At 45.6% G+C, this 18,878-nt stretch overlaps 1 protein-coding gene across 2 annotated transcripts; it reads right to left on the reverse strand.

Moving 5' to 3' along the window:
* Positions 1-1,440: 1,440 nt before the first annotated feature.
* LYAR (Ly1 antibody reactive) lies at positions 1,441-18,344 on the reverse strand. Of its 2 annotated transcripts, none has more exons than XM_082238578.1 (9): positions 18,035-18,344; positions 16,815-16,999; positions 15,060-15,174; positions 13,751-13,858; positions 11,887-11,970; positions 10,880-11,255; positions 10,053-10,127; positions 5,249-5,334; positions 1,441-3,662 (listed from the first exon to the last, which is right to left on the reverse strand). In XM_082238578.1, the coding sequence occupies exons 2-9, from the start codon at positions 16,934-16,936 to the stop codon at positions 3,525-3,527; spliced, it is 1,104 nt and encodes a 367-aa protein (XP_082094704.1). In that variant the 5' UTR covers positions 16,937-16,999; positions 18,035-18,344; the 3' UTR covers positions 1,441-3,524. The 2 variants fall into 2 exon arrangements, with proteins under 2 accessions (XP_082094704.1, XP_082094703.1); XM_082238577.1 differs by having other exon boundaries at positions 17,901-18,341.
* Positions 18,345-18,878: the final 534 nt, after the last annotated feature.

Below are 18,878 nucleotides of genomic sequence, written 5' to 3' on the forward strand. Positions count from 1 at the left end.
AGCTGCTACATAACTAACCTATTTTCAGCATCAAGTGCCTGTTCATCTTTTGCTTCCACTCTTCTGTCTGTTTGGGTCTCTGAATTTCCAAACCCTCTTTTGTAACATATCTAACGCTGGAGATAACAGCTCCCACCACTGCAAAACCAGCTGCAGAAGTTTTCTCTCAGATGCTGGTTTCTGTGTAACCATAACAGCCTACGGAAAGTATCAGTCCTCATCCCCTCAGTCACCTTAATTTCTCCATCACATTCGCAAGCCTACCAGGCTGTAGATGCCTGAATCTGTTCTAACCCATGAATAACATTATGCAGAAATTCATCTAAACCTTGTTCACAATTGAAAAATTGCCCTTGCGTCTGAACAAGAGTATTTTGGGAGAACAGAGCTCCCAATTTCTTAAAAGATAAACGCAGCTGTTTCCTCTTGCCTCCTTTCTTCCCAAGTCCTCCAATTGCCTCAGGACAATGTCTGTCTTATGTTCCTCACATATTTGATAAGTCTCAGCATCTCTTTCATTCTTTCTTGGACATCACAGCTGGTGCATGACTCTCCCAGGCACCCCATAGTAGGCTGAGAACCAGAGAGTCCCACACAACGTGGCAGCATAGGAAGTGCCCCCGGGTTCTGTCTTGTGGGGTTTTCCCCCTCCCCAGTCGCCATACTTGCCTCTGCTGCCAGCTCATTTGCAGGTGCTGTTCCTGATGCCAAAAGACAGGTGCAAGTTTCCTTGAAGTTCACAATCGGAGAAGGTAGGCTGGAAGCCTTGGTTAAAATGAGTCTTATCATAACTGAGAAATGGAGTAACTCTTCTCCAGAATACAATAGCCTTGTACTGCAAAGCAAGATAACTAAGGGTGGATATATCTGGCTCTTAAGAACTTGCTTGGAAATTTGAAAAAGGTACAGAAATACCTGTATTAGAACAGAAACTGACAGCAGAGGGTGGGGAGGAATGACTGAAAGGACAAAATACCCAGTGTGGACAAAATGTTGTGCAATAGCAATGACCATTAATGTCTGAAGCACCGGGAATGTACAGAAGTCTAAAGCAGATGCTGAAAAATCAGACCTGACTCATTTGCAATATGGGACCCCTCTCTGGAAGCACCCTTAGAGGATAGTGTCTTCTTGTGGAAACGAAGCAAAACTAAACAATTGCCGAATGTCTGATAGCAGCTGATCTGCATTTCCTCTCATCATACTCTGCTGGATGCCACAAGTCGATTGGGCTTGCACCAACCATTGTTTAAATAGCAGCATTGCCCCTTCCCTTCCCACCTGACCCAGGCTTCAGTGTGGAGCATCCTTGCTAAGGAGTGACAAGTTTGGGAGCTTTTTACAATCTGTCAAAGGATCATACTAACGAATGATCAGACTTAGGTTGCAAACTTCTAGGGACTGCTACTTGCTTGAAGACTCCAAGTTTGACAAAGCCTGTTTTTAAACTGTCATGAATCAGAAACTTTATTCAATGTCAACATAAACAGAATATCAAGATTAAAACGTATTTTCTCCACATGTAAGCTGGTTTGACTGTCTTAACGCGAGCAAAGAGAGAAGCTTTTCAGGAGACATCTTCTTCCCCAGCTGAATGTTAAACCTGAATATAAAGTAACACTTCCTGTTAATGTATTAAGGGGAAACTTAATCTGCTCTCCTTGGCCAACAGAGCAGAAAAGAAACTTAGACTTGTTCTGTGCGTGTAGGATTCTCCCCCCCCCCCCCCGAAAGCTTAATTGGGAGAAGGGCTAAATTTTGAATATATTGATTGTGAGATCTGGTAACCTGTGACTGCAGCTCAATGTACAGAACAATATAGCCTTTACAAACTTTCTGTGAATAAGTTTAATATTTGCTCTCTGGTTTCCTTGTTACATAACACTGTTGCAGCTTTCAAGTATCTGAGGGAAACAATGCGCTGGTTCTGTCTCCAGTGGTCACCAGGTATATTCCACTGGAGACGCTGTTGTTCAGGCGCAATGAGAAAATAGCAGGAGGCGAGACGATCAGTTTTCAGTGGGAGGAAAGAGAGAAGAAACAGACCAGTAATGCAGAAGCAGTGCCAAAGCAGAGCACAAACAAAGAGAAGATCAATGTTCAATAACCGCAATAGTTAAAAATATACACATTTGTATTGAGGAGACATATGCTAATCTGCGGGAAAGGAAATCAGTACGAGATATAAAAAGAATGTCATTCTGTTGGTGTTCAGAGTTGGGTTCCTACACTGCCAGATTGATGAGTTAGTTTATACCAACAACAATTTGTGAAGTTGCTAGGGAACCAGAAATATTTTTCCCCCACCTAGGTTTTGATACCTTGCTGTAAAACTTGTAGAAGCTTCTTTGTTGATAACTTTAGGGGTGTAACCATTGGCTCTGTTACACCCCAAAACCTATAGTTTGACCTACAGTTTGTGGATGCAGGCGCCATGGTTCATGAGAAAGGCTCTCTAGGAAGACTGTCAGTGGCTATTTAGGAAAATGGCTTCCACACCAGGACTTATGCCAGCCTGTTTTGTCCAGCTATATTTTTCCCCTGTTCCAAATCGTACTGTGCCACCTAAGTGGAAACTGACGTCAATAATGACTTTTCTTTGGAGTATTACAGGGACTGTGTATTGTTTAATGTAAAGTCTCGGCTGAAATTGAAACATGCTATCTGGGACCACTGCAATATGGTTCAAACAATCCCGCTGCATGGGGAGCAGGGATCCATAAAGATATCACATTTTCCACCACTGTAAGATAGATAAAGATTCTGTACAGCTTTCTGGGTTTAGGTGTGGAAATACTTGCTAACGAGACCCTTCACTATTGGGTGCAGAGCTAGTGTGATTTATTTCTTTACAAAAACACACACACTTCAGAGTAAACTTTCTTTCACTGGGTACATTGCAGTAGTGGTTTGTTTTTTTTAAAAAAAATGAGTTGTATCTCCAAGTTCTATTCTGTGATTAGAAGAGAACCATTTATGGCCCATTCTGAGCTTTAGCCAGCCTGACTCCCCCCCTGCAACTGTTGGCTATTCGTGTATACTCCTCCTTTGTGATTTCCCCTTTCTTACACATGCCCTTCTTAACTCTCAGCTCATCTGCAAGCTCCTTAAGCAGCCACACTGGTTTCCTTAGATGCCTCCCACTTTTCTTTCTTGTTGCTATTGTCTGCATTTGGGCCTTCAATATTTCTCCTTTCAGAAACTCACATCCTTCTTGGACTCCCTTCTCTTTGAGTATTTCTGACCATGGGATCACACCCAGTAGCTCGTGGGTGTGATCATAACCATAACTTAAACTTTTATAAATAGCAATAGAAAGATTGTCATTATATATATGTATATATTAAAAAACCACATTTTTTCCTAAAAGTAACTTTTTAATCAGTACAAACTGTATGTGAAATAAAAGGAAATTCACAATCAAATACAGGCAAGGTTTGCTGCCATATACATCTGAAAAATTTCTTTACATCTGATAACAAAACTGGGGACATATTAAAAATCCATATTTTAGAACTAAAAAGCTATTTTATAAGCTTAACCTTTTCCTTTAAAACTCTAAATTTAGGATTGCTGCTGACTTTCTTATTGAACAGGGCCAGAATTTCTCCTTCAGCCTTATGATGATGATCACCAGCCACTGCATAATACTGTGATAAAACCTGCACGAGAAAAAAGAAGAGACAAAAAGAAGTTACATTCAAACCTTTCACATCATTATCAGCTTAAGTGTATTTTCTGGAATATGAAGCATCTACTCCAAAGCAAGTCCCATCAAGTTCTGTCATATTTCACTTGGGCTTTAAAGCCTGCACTGGCTCCCAGTATCTAATTCCAGGCACAAAACCAGCGCTGGGTTTTGATTTTAGAGCTCTGGAAGATCCGAAGGGGCCACGTTCTCCCAGAGCAGCCTGCCCACATGTGAAGATTTTCTGGCAGAGCCCTGTGCTGCCACCTTTGAAGGCAGAGGCGGCTGGGGGAATGAGACCCTTTCTATGCGCCTGGTGGCATCTGACTAGCTGTCACTTCTCCATTTGTAACGTTATGAACTAAAAGAAAGAAAACCTGAGCTAAATCTAGGCTGACAGTTTTTGAAACTGCCATAGCTATTGGTTACACGACCAAGTCTTTGGTTGCATTACAGTGGTACCTCCAGTTGTGGATGGGATCTGTTCCGGAGGTCCGGCCGGATCCAGAGGTTTTCGCAACCGGAGAGACTGCTTCTGTGCATGTGTGCTTCTGCATGTGCAGCAAAAACCTGGAAATATACTTCCGGGTTTGCCACTTATGTATCCTGAAGTTTATGTAACTGGAGGGATACGTAAGCTGAAGTATGACTGTGCAGGAGCTTTCCTAAACATTGGCTTAGCTGCTGAGTTGTGGAATGCTTAGGACCATCCCACCTGCCCAGAACATATATATTTTAAATGTAATCAGCACACAAGGCCTTTGGACAAAAGGTGCTAAATGCTGTTGGTGGAACAGCAGAAGTTCATTAGAGAAGGCAGCACTACGGTTTAGCAACTGCTCATTTAAACTGGAATTTGGCAAATGGTTGTGCTCACAGAAGCACAAGTTTTTTTTAAAGTTAGGGCACAATCCAAGGTACGTTCTCCTACACAAAACCTCACTGAATTCAGTGAGTCGGGCAAGGCCGGGCGCTGGAGTTAGGCAGCAGCCTGAGGGGAGGCGATGAGGTGGGCAGCCATTCTGGAGCCTGCTCCCTTTCCTCAGAGAAGCCTCAGAGTTGGCCCTTCTCGGATCAGGCCTTTCCCTTCCTGTCCTCAAGCCTTGCGGCGTTTTCTTGCTTGGCAGTAAGGGTCCTGTGTTGCGCGTGGCGTGCCCCTGACCATATGCAGAGTGCTTTCTCCCCAGAGCAAGATGTGTGTGTGTGTGTGTTTCCTTAAAAGGCTTCAAGGGCCAAATGGGTAGAGCATGTGCAAAGTTATTTTTGCCTTCTGATCCCTGGATTGCAGGGGGTTGGACCAGATGAGCCTGAAAGGTACTTTCCAACTCTTTGATTCTACGACAGGGAACCGTTCCCTGAACAGTACAATTTTTTCTTTACTTTTTAAACAGGCAAATTATGAAATAATTTGGAAATAAGGAAATAATTGTGAATAATGCTGTGAATCGCCCTGAGACCTACGGATGAAGGGCAGTATACAAATATTTATTCCAGTGGTGCTTATGCAGGGGAACTTTGCCCTGCCTTGTACTCTGGGTTTCAGAAGATGCTCCAATATACCTTCTTCCTTAGTTTCTTCATTGGCAGTTCATTGTCAGGTGCTTTCCTCAGAACAGCTTTTATAGTTCCCTTCCAACTGAATTTACCTGTAAAAATTTGTAAAAAGAAAAGGAAGAGAGAATAAAATAAATTATCCCCATGCATTTTGGCCAGGTCACTATGGAAACCTAACACCACTTTCAAATGTTTCCTTGGTCGGGTTAGTAGTGCCCTGCTTGCTAAGCCACCTGCTGCACTGAGATGATTTTGGAAACTGAAATATTGCCAAGCACAGCAGCGCAGGATTATGTGAACAAGGGAGAATGGGCTATAAATCAAACAATAAGGAAGTATTACTCCTCAAGCAATAAGGAGTTTTTTAAAAAACAACCACCATGAATAAGGCCTCAATGCCCACACTTTCGTATTTGAAATCAGCAGCCGGTCCCTATGCCTCTCTAGTTCAGAGGGGAAACACACCTGACTGGTTCCAACCCAGAAAACTGCCAACTGCATCCACCTGGAGAAATGACCAACTTTTTCCAGTGGTTATTTTAAAAAATCTCATCTGTAAATATAAACAGCCAAACTCACTATAATAACCTACATACATTTTCTACCCGATGTGATCTACTACGGACATTTAGAGGCTTAGGGAGGAATTTGACGTCAGACTCTTCTGACTGCTCTGTCAGTGCAAGAATTTTTGCTTGCCAGGTGGGATTCTGCCCCCTTTCCTCCCACTGCTCTAGGGCTTGTCTGACCCTCCAGAGTGGATCTGGGGGAGGTGCAGGGGGCTCATGGGTGGGGAGTAGCTCTTAGAATCATAGAATCATAGAATCATAGAGTTGGAAGAGACCACAAGGGCCATCGAGTCCAACCCCCTGCCAAGCAGGAAACACCATCAGAGCACTCCTGACATATGGTTGTCAAGCCTCTGCTTAAAGACCTCCAAAGTAGGAGACTCCACCACACTCCTTGGCAGCAAATTCCACTGTCAAACAGCTCTTACTGTCAGGAAGTTCTTCCTAATGTTTAGGTGGAATCTTCTTTCTTGTAGTTTGGATCCATTGCTCCGTGTCCGCTTCTCTGGAGCAGTAGAAAACAACCTTTCTCCCTCCTCTATGTGACATCCTTTTATATATTTGAACATGGCTATCATATCACCCCTTAACCTCCTCTTCTCCAGGCTAAACATGCCCAGCTCCCTTAGCCGTTCCTCATAAGGCATCGTTTCCAGGCCTTTGACCATTTTGGTTGCCCTCTTCTGGACACGTTCCAGTTTGTCAGTGTCCTTCTTGAATTGTGGTGCCCAAAACTGGACACAGTACTCCAGGTGTGGTCTGACCAGAGCAGAATACAGTGGCACTATTACTTCCCTTGATCTAGATGCTATACTCCTATTGATGCAGCCCAGAATTGCATTGGCTTTTTTAGCTGCCGCGTCACACTGTTGGCTCATGTCAAGTTTGTGGTCAACCAAGACTCCTAGATCCTTTTCACATGTACTGCTCTCAAGCCAGGTGTCACCCATCTTGTATTTGTGCCTCTCATTTTTTTTGCCCAAGTGCAATACTTTACATTTCTCCCTGTTAAAATTCATCTTGTTTGTTTTTGCCCAGTTCTCTAATCTGTCAAGGTCGTTTTGAAGTGTGATCCTGTCCTCTGGGGTGTTAGCCACTTGCACAGGCTTCCACTGGCACACCAGGTTAGTTAACTCCGGGCCCAACTATTTCTATAACACTTGAAAACTGTGGCAGTGGATTTTCTTGGGCGAACCCCTGCTGGCATTTCGGCAAAATGTGGGCTGCAAGCTGGAGAGGATTTCCTCTGTCCAGGAAAAGAAGATTTAAAAAGAAAGGAAACAAAATGAATTGAGACCTGGTCTGGCTATTCCTAACAGATTAAATAGCCGTATAGGGTTGGATCCAGAGCTTGCACATACCAGCATCTGCTTGTCTAGCAGAACATTCCCCGCCCCCTCGCAGACCCCAATGTCGTCCCCTGCCCCCAACCAAGCCTTCTCAATGTTGGGAATCTTCAGGAAAGGCCTGGGTGTGGTAACAGTGGGAGATGGAAGATGGCAAAAACTAGTCAGAGGCAGTCTTGTTCTAGCAGGGCTGTGGTGAGACTGAGAGGGCAGGAAAAACTCATTCTCCCTGCTCTGGATCCATCCAACCAATGGTATGTCGTTTTGCCCTGAACAGCCTTGGCCCAGTACACCTGAAGAAGCGTCTCCACCCCCATCATTCAGTCCGGACACTGAGATCCAGCTCTGAGGGCCTTCTGGTGGTTCCCTCACTGCAAAAAGCCAAGTTACAGGGAACCAGGCAGAGGGCCTTCTTGGTAGTGGCACCTATCGTGTGGAATGCCCTCACATCAGATGTCAAAGAGAACAACTACCAGACTTTTAGAAGACATCTGAAGGCAGCCCTGTTTAGGAAAGCTTTTAATGTTTGATGGACTACTGTATTTTAATATTTTGTTGGAAGCCGCCCAGAGTGGCTGGATAAACCCAAGCTGATGGGTATAAATAATAAATTACCATCATCATCATCAACTATATAACCTTTAGAAGACATCTGAAGGCAGCCCTGTACATATAGGGAAGCTTTTTAATGTGTAATTTTTTACTATGTTTTTATATATGTTGGAAGCCACCCAGAGTGGCTGTGGCAACCCAGTCAGATGGATGGTGGACACAAAATAAAATTATTATTATTACTATTGCCACCCATGAAATTATAAGCCCCTGTCCTCCTTGGACACAAATATCCTGTGTTATCTAAGCCTGGTACTCACTAACCCACTTTCAAGACAAGGGAACTAGGTCCTCATAAATGTTTCAACTCTCCCTTATACTTTAACAATGATTCTACAGTGGTGCCTCGCAAGACGAAATTAATTCGTTCCGCGAGTTTTTTGTCTAGCGGTATTTTTTGTCTTGCGAAGCACGGTGTCGGGAAAGTTTTGGAAAAGCTTCAAAAATCACCCAAAAACTCAAAAAAGGCTACCACACCGCGTTCTATGAGTTGCTCCTCGAACTCAAGTCGCAACTGTATTAACGGTGTTAAGAAAAAGGAAACTAACTTGCAAGACGTTTTTGTCTTGCGAAGCAGGCCCATAGGGAAATTCATCTTGCGAAGCAGCTCAAAAAACGCAAAACCCTTTTGTCTAGCGAGTTTTTCGTCTTGCGAGGCATTCGTCTTGCGGGGCACCACTGTAATCATTATACAGTGGTACCCCGCAAGACGAACGCCTCGCAAGACGGAAAACCCGCTAGACGAAAGGGTTTTCCGTTTTGGAGGCGCTTCGCAAAACGAATTTCCCTATGGGCTTGCTTCGCAAGACGAAGCCCATAGGGAAATCTCCGGGACAGCGGGGAAGCGCAGCGCTTCCCCACTGTCCTCGGACCTCCTCCCGCCGCCGGACATCGGAACGAAGCTCCGATGTCCGGCGGGGGGGGAACGTCTCCTCCTGCCGCCGGACATCGGAACGAAGCTCCGATGTCCGGCGGGGGGGGGGGGAACGTCTCCTCCCTCCAACGGACATCGGAACGAAGCTCCGATGTCCGGCAGGGGGGGGGGAACGTCTCCTCCCTCCAACGGACATAGGAAGGAAGCTCTGATGTCCGGCGGGGGGGGGAACGTCTCCTCCCTCCAACGGACATCGGAACGAAGCTCCGATGTCCGGCGGGGGGGGGGGGGAAACGTCTCCTCCCGCCGCCGGACATCGGAACGAAGCTCCGATGTCCGGCGGGGGGGGGGGAACGTCTCCTCCCTCCAACGGACATCGGAACGAAGCTCCGATGTCCGGCGGGGGGGGGGGGAAACGTCTCCTCCCGCCGCCGGACATCGGAACGAAGCTCCGATGTCCGGCGGGGGGGGGGGAACGTCTCCTCCCTCCAACGGACATCGGAACGAAGCTCCGATGTCCGGCGGGGGGGGGGAAACGTCTCCTCCCTCCAACGGACATAGGAAGGAAGCTCCGATGTCTGGCGGGGGGGGGGAACGTCTCCTCCCTCCAACGGACATCGGAAGGAAGCTCCGATGTCCGGCGGGGGGGAAAACGTCTCCTCCCTCCAACGGACATCGGAAGGAAGCTCCGATGTCCGGCGGGGGGGAAAACGTCTCCTCCCTCCAACGGACATCGGAAGGAAGCTCCGATGTCCGGCGGGGGGGAAAACGTCTCCTCCCTCCAACGGACATCGGAAGGAAGCTCCGATGTCCGGCGGGGGGGGGGGGAAACGTCTCCTCCCTCCAACGGACATCGGAACGAAGCTCCGATGTCCGGCGGGGGGGGAACGTCTCCTCCCTCCGCCGGACATCGGAACGAAGCTCCAATGCCGGGGGGGGGGAACGCCTCCTCCCGCAGCCCGGCATCGGATGGCTGTCCTGAAGACTTGGGGTGGGAGGAGGGTTTTCCTTCCCACCGCCAACATTCAGAATGCTGTTCTGAATGTTGGCGGTGGGGAGGAAAAACCCTCCTCCCACGCAAGCCCCGGGAACAGAGGAGAAGCGCTGCGCGCCTTCCCCTCTGTTCCCGTACCTGTCCTGAAGGCTTGCGGTGCGGAGAAAAGCCCTTCTCCGCACCGCCAGCCTGGCAAGCGGTTTCCCTAGGAACGCATTAATTGATTTTCAATGCATTCCTATGGGAAACCGTGCTTCGCAAGACGAAAAACTCGCAAGAAGAAAGAACTTGCGGAACGAATTAATTTCGTCTTGCGAGGCACCACTGTATTGACTAAGTTGCTACTTCATTGTTGCCATCAACAAACAGATCTAGCTCATAGTTGCAAACTGCTAAGCATCCAAGCGAAGGTTACCATGAAGCTGATCCTCATTTTCTTCGGTTTCTGAATTGTTCATTCTTTTTTGTGCAATGGGAGATTCGTCAACATCTGGGGTGGGATTTAAAGGGAGAGAAACAGTCAAAATAAGCGTCAGGAAGTCCAGTAACAGAATCATTAGGGAACCCACCAAAATTGGAATAGTGGTTAAATCTAAAATCTGCTCTGTCTGACATTTCATAAAAACCTCCTACAACAAGGAAAAATCAGATAAGGATTGACGTCAGATGAGATTGTTGGGATTCACAGAATGCTGTGTGAGATAGTAAGTCTGCAGGCTTGAGTTTGCTAGCTGATGCAACTGGCTGATGCAGTCAGCCTGCAATACTTTCTATGGAAGTGCTGGGTCAGAAAGACTCAGCAGTAATGTGCTGCCAGTTGATTGGCTGTCATCAGTTTAAAGGGGAAACCTGTCCAGCAGTAAGTGGGTGGTGTAGAAAAGTGTGGTCAGAGAGAGAGATAGAAAGGTCTTTCTATTTGCCTTAAGGTGCAGCCAGGTAATCATGTGTTATAGCCTGTAGATATTTGTACTCGTGTGTTATAGCCTGTAGATATTTGTTTTATATAGCTTACAACATACTGCACTGAAGAACCTGGAACTCTGAGCATTTCTGCTAAAGCGCCGCAGAGAATTCACGACAGAGATGGGTAGAAAACAGGATGTCTCTCAGGCTGCCACTCTCACTCCGATTTCAGTTCCAAGCACTGAAATTTATCCTGATTTATATACCGTACATCCTATATACTACAAACTGTCTTTTTCCCCAAACTGCACCTAGAAGCAAGAACTGCAAGTCTGATACCTTCAGAGACGTTCCGCTTGCGTTTCTTCACATTTGCTTTGGTCCCTGCCTCTTTTGTATTGACACCGTTTCCATTCATTTCCAGTTCAGCTGAAACATCTGCTTGCTGCTGCTTTGTCAACTTCAAGCCATTCCTTTTGGAAATATTTCCATTCTCATTTTCTCTCTCTTCTTTCTTGGACTTCTTACTTTTTTTGAGATCTAGGCCCTCTGGCTGAACTTGCAACCTTAATTCTTTTGCCTCTTTCATATTTTTCCTCTCTTCCTTTTGTTCCCTTTTATTCTTTTTCTTTGCAGGTTTCTCCATTTTTACTTGGTTGTCTTCTGGTGGCGCTGGCATAACTTCACTGTTTGCAGACTGGTTTTCAGCTGTCTCCTGTTGGGAAGATGCAGAGGGCTTATACACCCCCTAGTCAAAAAGTTGGGGTCTCATCATATTATGTCTCTAGGATGTGGGACTTGCAATGGGCTTTTCTGAATGCATGGAGGGAGGTGGTGAAAAATCCATCCCTCTACTTCTGGGCTATTCCCCCCACCCCCTGGACCCTCATCCCAAATAACCAATTCTTTCTTACTTTATCTTAGGCTACTTCGTCTATATCCTGCAAAGCAGAAAGCTGCAGAAGCTTTTTGGGAAGACACTTTCCCAGAAGTTTAATGTTCCTAACTTCAGTTCACACGAGCCCTTAAAGACAAGTATTACTGTCATCTGTGTGGACATTAAACTAAGAAATGCATATGCAGCACATTTCACTATTGCAAAAGAGGAACTCTGCACATGGAGGGGAAAGGGAAGCCCACAAGGTTATTAAAAGCAATTATTTATTAAGCAAGTGAGTACAACTAGCAATCCATTTAGGAGGCAATCCTAAAGTCCCACTGATATTGTGGCACGACTGGCCTTAGCTGACTAATAGAAAAGAAAGACTGGCTACAAGCTCAGCCACAATTTGTGGACTTTTGACTATGAAACATTGCTTCCATTAAACAGTTTCCAGTTAGTTTACCTTTCTGGTAGCTTGTGAAAAAATGTCCCACACCTGGTCCTGCAGTGCAGTGCTATGTATTTTCAAACTGTTAGACATCCAGTTCTGTTTAGGTAGAAAACAGCAGAATTTCTATTTATGCACTGATCAGTCAGCAAGACACTTTTGCAGTATTCAGATTGGCAGAAGGGCCACAGGATGGGATGGCATGGACAAATGGGACCCAGCAATCGTGCCCCTTTCTTCAGAATCTAATTAGAGGCAGATGCCAAGTTATAGATGAGAAACATCCTCTGCTGCATTCAGTAACAGTCACAGGTAGAACTGTAATACACATTAGAATCACAACCTGGTAGTGGCAAAATAGTTCCAGCGCAGTTGACATGAGCCCAAGTCATGTATTATTTTAGTATGTGGGGCTCACACATGGCAGATGGAGTGGAGGGCAATGCCACCTCTACCTCTGGCAGGCTGTGTGTGTGTGTGTCTACCTGCAAAGAGCTGCCTGGTAACACAGAGACACCCTTTGGCAAGAATGAACACTCAGTTCATGGCTTCCAAGGGGTGGAACCAGGAGGGGCAGCCCCATTCCATTTCCCATGTGTTAGCTGCCCAGGTTGAGGTGTGAACAGGGCTATGGAGAGGCAGCGGAGATCATGCAGCCAAGGACAGGCACCAATTTCCTGACAGGAAGCCCCTGAAGCTGGTAGCTATCTCAATTCAGTGTTAATGTTTCAACTGTATTAAGCGCCTCTCTTGGAAAATGTCTGTATTTAGGGCGGCCTTTCAATTAGCTTTGAAGTACATGTTTGCAAACTTCTTTGCTTTGCACTCCCTGAACCGTTTTGCCTCACTTAACGTCTTTGATCACTTTTCTGTGCCCGTAGCAGATCAAAGCAGCGAATCATCCTACTGCAGCCCTTGAAAGCATGTGTGGCTCCCACTCACTTCAAGGCACCGTGGTGTTTATCACTGCATTTCGTGAATGCACAGCTGCAGCAACAAGAATGGACGGTGAGAGCAACAGTGGGAATATGAGGGAAAGGGGCTGTCAAGAAATGCCCACCCCCACTCTGCCAACAAAGGGCGTTGTAAATTGCCAAATCAACTTGCCTGCAGCAGAACCCCTGGGCCTGGAGGATTCTGGTGACGCTTTCTAGAGAAGGGGTAGCCAACATGGTGGCCCCCCAGAGCCCCAGCTATAGTGGTCAATGGTCAGGGAAGATGGAAGCAGGAGTCCAACAACATCCTGGAGGATGCCATGTTGACTACCTTGGTTCTAGAGAATAGTTGTTTTCTTGCGACATACTGGCCAGGAGCATCACGTATCGTGGTTGCCCTGCGCGAACTGAGAGCGCAATACACAACACACAATTCTTCCTTGTGAGAAATATCATTAGTTGTGGGCAAGCAGCCCGTGAGGCTAAAAATGATAATATTAATACAATTTTACCACTTATCTGCATAATATGTGATAAGATTAGGGTGCCCATATGCAAAAGAGGGCATGGTTCCACCATTGTTAACGGTTGTGTAAAACAGGAAATTTCAGAAGGTGTAACTTGTGGGACCTGTAGAAATTCCCTTACCTTCTAGCAGGTGGGCAGGCAGGCATACTGATGTTTACAGTACAGCAGCAGCTAAGTTATATTGCGCCACTTGGATGGATAAGGCAAACAGCCACCCAAGTGATTGTCATCTGTATGCACTCTTCATGGAAACGTGTCTGTCATTCTCAAAAAGAAACCTCATTCTTTAAAAAAAAAATCCTACAGTATATTTGTCTATTCAGAAACAAGTCCTATTCAGAAACAAGATCACTGGGGCTTGCTCACAAGTAAGCAAGTACAGAATTGCAGTGTGAGCTGTTTACTTCTAAGCATACCTGAAACTTGCCCTTTTTTCTTGGAATGTTGTCATAGGTATACATCTGCTCCAAAATATCTCGAACTTTGGGGTTAATGTTGGTTTCCTTTATCGCTTGATGAATCTTCTACAAAAGGAAAGTGGGAATGAGACACAACATACTTAAATCACAAGTCTGATGCACTGAAATCAGATGTATGCTATACACATCGCAGGTTTAAATCTGTCCATTTCCCCGTCTGCATCAGGGTCTGGAGGTTTGGGAATTGTGTCATTGCTTCTGGGGTGTTTATGTTCACTGCAGATAAAAACAATGGCCCACACTGAGCCTGAAAGCTTGCCTATTGGCTAGATAACACATGAAGTAGGAGTAAGATAAAAACTCTGTATTAGTTCACACTCTCTCATGATGTTTATGCTGCAAAGTGCCGTAAGGATCTAGTTTCCATTTCCACACACACACACACACACACACACACACACACTGCAATACTATTTAACATCTACACGAAACCACTTGGTGAAGTAGTTTGGACATTTGGAGTGAAGGGAGTAAATATGCAGATGACACTCAGCATCAAATCTAGGTTGGGGGCTGGAAACTCTTAATACAGGCAGCTCAAGTGAGGAATGGGATGTGCAAGGGCTAATAAAGTGAAGCTCAGTCAGGGCAAGATTAAGGTGGTGACCCCCAAGGGAACACACAATCTTTTCAAAATGGGGTTGTATTTAGTCAAGGCTCAAGTCTGTAGCTGGAAGGTGTTTTCAATATAGTCTCACGTATGGACACGTCACTAAGAATGCATTTTGCCAACCGGGGATGAAACATATTGCTTCTTGCTGGAATAGCAACCATCAATTAAGAAACTTCAAATGCTTCAGAACATGGCAGCCAACAAAGTGCTGGTTTTCGTTAAAAGCTCTGAATGGCCTGTGACTTTAGTATCTGAAGGACTGCACCAGCCCATGAGCTGAGATTGTCAGCCAAGGCCCTCTTCTGTCAGATGGGCAGAAACAGGGCTTTCCTCTGACTATGAAACGCCCTCCCAAACCAACAAGCTGGCATCTACTCTTACATTCAGTGTGCGCCTGCTGCAAGGTGTCCCGTTCCCCAAACATTTGATGGGTGAAGCTAGATAATCATATGTAGTGTTGGTGGGTTTTTTTATTGTCTGATTTTTAAATGTATTCTTGTATTGTTTTGATCTGAGGTATAAATTGCCTCAGAGACCATTGGTTGAAAAGGAAAGGGGACAAGCAATCAGTACACAGCTTTCCCTGTAAATTAAGTGTCATATTACCCTGCTTATGTGTGCACTTGTTTTTACCTGAATCCATTCCTGCTGTTTGACATCTCCTTTGTGAGCTTTGGCTTCATAACCCTTGCCACCATATTTCTGGTCTTCACTTAGGCACTTCACATGACATTTATAATCATCACCCCTTAAATATTAAGAACAACATAGGTAAAAAGCCATAGTAGTAGTAGTAGTAGTAGTAGTAATAACAACAATAATAATTTTATTTGTACCCCATCCTCCCCAGCAGGAGCCGGGCTCAGGGTGGCTAACATCATAAAACTAACACAGTATATAAAGAACATAAAAACAGGCGATCAATTAATTAAAATACATCTTAAAATTAGTTTATAGCACAATACCTATAGCACAGTAGGAAGATTTCAGCTCTGGATATATTGAACAGCCTTAATTCCCAGAGAAGCCATGGGTCAAGCTAATCCAGAAAGAACTATGACTGGCAGAAGCTGACCTGCAATTCTATATAGAGCTAAGCATGTCTAATCCTTATATGGGATTATGCCAATGTAACTCCGCACAAGATTAGGCTGCACATAAAATTAAGTCACACACAGGGCATCAATTCAGTAACTCATGTGCTTTAAAATAAGATTGGGCTTATGTGCAGCTTCTTCTTTGAACAAAAAGGTTTTATTTACAGGGGCAAAACTGTGTCAGAAGAATGTCGGGTCAGCATTAAGGTCAATGTCATCATTTGGAGACCTCTCGGCTTCAGTAGTTCTTATTATTCTAGTGGTACCACTGTTCACGTTTTACATAGATTTTCAATTAACAGCACTACTTAGAATTAAAATCCAAGCAGAATCCACCATTTGCCAAGTTGTGCAGCAATAGCACAAAAGCTTGCATATCCACATAGAATCCTGTAATGTCATCCGTTGCCTTTATCCCACATCAGCGTGACTGAGAAAATAGCATAAATTAACCCTGCAGTGCAATTCACAGTTATATCCTGTTGCAGGCTGCGGGTGCCGAGAGAGAGTAGTTTCCAGCATTTTGCAATATAGCCCACTACAGGCAAGAGAACAGTCCAGTTTGGCTTCCCAGTCATAAATCCCCCATCTCTCTCAGGTTGCAGGAAAGGTCAAATCTACTTGCCACCTCAGACTTCCTCCCAGGCCAAATTAAGCACTCAGTAACACGAAAGTCTCTGCTTCCCTGGAATGGGAATGCATTTAGACAGCAAAATGTTCTTCAGCCATTTCTTGTACAATCAAAGGCTACTGCCTTCACCCTTTGAGTTTTCTTGAGGGTTCCACCTTGCATGGCCAGGGAGATGCTTTTATTTTATGGTGATCTTGTTACTGTAAATCAGATTTTATTCTGCTACTCTTATTTTCTTTAAACGATTCTATTTATGATGACTTTACTAATCTTTTATGCATTAGCTTCAACTTTTAAAGAAGACATTTTTGGCAGTTCCCCCTCCCTCCCTCCCCCCTTTGCATTTTTTACCATCCTACTCAGGAATGGAAAACTATATCCAACCAGTGGGCTGGACCCATCAGTGCACCACCCTCCATATAGTAACTTATGACAGGTGGGCAGGACTGTCACCATAACGTCAGGTGATTGACACCTCTCAACATTCAAAGGGGATTTGTTGGTCTAAGGCTTGTGCCCACTTGTTCTTGTAACACCAAACCAGTTTCATTGCAGATTTTTGCACTGAGCTCCTTGGGAGGAAGGGCAGGATATAAACAATAATAGCAATAACAATGAGTTGTCACCACCAAATAATGAAACAAGACTCTCATAACCTACCAGAAATCTTTACCACAATCCATGCAAGAAAGGCATTGGCAATTGCGGCACACAATCACATGCTTTTCAACCTGTCCCTTTTTCACAGACTCTCCACATGCGTTACATGTGAAAACCACCATTTCTTCCAAGATAGCAGTATCTTTCTTCAGAGACTGTTAGAATTGATCCTCTTCCAACAAATTCTAGAAATTAATTAGAAATAGTGTTTTACATGTCCTTTTAAAAAGGCAGGACTAACAAAGCAGAAGTTGATACAATAAAAATATAGTTAAACAGCCTGCGGAGCATTAATGACAAAACTATTAAGTTAGCACTGCATAAATAGCACCATACACCCAGGTCCATTAACATTAAGGATTCCAGGCATGCTGGTATTTATTGTAAGCAACAAGTACATTCAGAATGGGAATAAAATTTCTTAAGGGTTTGAGGGAATAGGGGGCCAGATCCTTTGGACTACCAAAAGACCTGCATGCCCAAAGGAAAGGACCCATCCATCAAATGGAGAGAACTCTGTTTTATATTTTGCACCATTGGGGGAGGGGGTATTTTAAAACTGTAACTGTTCCAGGTACCTTGGCAGAAAACACACACACAAACAAACAAACAAGTATGCTATTTCACAAGCAGCCAACCAAATAAGATTTCTCAGAAATCTGGAGGAGCAGCTGGCAAAAAATAGAGTCTGCTGTTTCATGCTTCATATTATTAATTATATTATTAATAATGTATTTATACCTCACTTTCCCCCTGACAGGGGACTCAAGAATGATTACAGATTAAAATAAGTACATCTAAACATGAGGGGAGGGGAAACTATTAAAAATCAATTAAACATTGATTAGAATTAAAACACTCTCTCTCTCTCTCTATATATATATATATAATTAGTATATAAAGATAGATAGATACACTATGTGTATGTACATACATACACACACGCGCGCGCACGTACGTATATGTAGTTATACACAAGTTATACATATATAGCCTGTTAAAATAAAGCATAAAAGCTGATACAGGACATAATCCGTTTACCCGGAGTCGCGGCCGACGCCACTTTTGCCAAGGAGCGCAACTTACCACCGTTTCCCGGAAGAGCGTTGCCGCGCTGGAGACACGTGTTCGCCGCGTTCACACACTCGCCGTTCTAGCCGCGGATCTAGAAACCGGACCGGTGTCCTGAGGGCCGAGAGGGGCTCAGCGGCGGAACTCACCGGCTAAGGCTGGCTGGTGGGCGTCGAGGCGCCGCGCTTCCCCCGCCGGGTCGCTCCCCTCGGGCTGCCACCCTCCGCTCCGTCGCGCACCTGTGACGACACCGCCGGCGACTCCTTTGAACGTCTCAGGCCTAGAAAGAGAAACGTCGAGAGTAACACCCCCGACGCCCGCAAGGGCGGCAGAGCGGCGCGCTCTAGACCTCAGCATCTCTATGGGCAAGGAGGTCGCGCGTAGGCGTAGACTTACAGCGTGCAGACTCACACGCGAAGACCAACTTCAGGGTTGATATCGGAAACCTTTAAAGGAGCCGCACAGGACCTTAGCGCCGCAGCTGTGATTCTTAGCAGAGTCATTAGGGCTGATTTTACATTTAAAATGGGCGTGGAGGAAGAGTCAAAGCCCTAAACATTTATTTTAAAGCACATTTCGTATGCCCGCGCATTGACAGCCTGGAGGGAGAGGCGGCAGCTTAGGTCCGGTCTGCAACTAAGGCCGCCAGTTGCGGACCAGGGCGAGGCCGAGATCCTGAGAAATACAGCAAAGGAGGTCCCGCTCAGCTGCTCTTCCGTCGCCAGCCATGGCTGAAGCCCCGCAGGCTGGGGGGAGAGCGGCGACACCCCTGCAGTGCAGGCCCGGCAGGAAGAGGGCGGGCGGGCGGGCGGGCTGGGGACCAGCAGGGGGCCCGGCTGCTTTTTCCACCCCCCCCCCCAAATCCCCTGGCGAGAACCCGGCCCGCCCAGGATGCGGCCACCGGACCCGCTTCAATTGCTCCGCCTCCGCGGCGCCTCTCCCGGCACAGCAAATCCAGCGCCGGGCGCTTGACTCGCCCGCAGACTTTGCACG

Source organism: Podarcis vaucheri, assembly GCF_965113315.1.
Source record: "Podarcis vaucheri genome assembly, chromosome: 9".
Taxonomy (NCBI): Eukaryota; Metazoa; Chordata; class Lepidosauria; order Squamata; family Lacertidae; genus Podarcis; species Podarcis vaucheri.

Excerpts from the sequence above, each read along its gene's own strand:
- LYAR (XM_082238578.1), bottom strand. The coding sequence starts at position 16,936 with ATGGTGGTTTTCACATGTAACGCATGTGGAGAGTCTGTGAAAAAGGGA. Across the intron at positions 11,256-11,886 it reads TTTCACAAGCTACCAGAAAG|GAGACAGCTGAAAACCAGTC; the intron begins GTAAACTAACTG and ends TCTTCCCAACAG. Across the intron at positions 5,335-10,052 it reads AAATGAGGATCAGCTTCATG|GTAAATTCAGTTGGAAGGGA; the intron begins GTAACCTTCGCT and ends AAATTTTTACAG.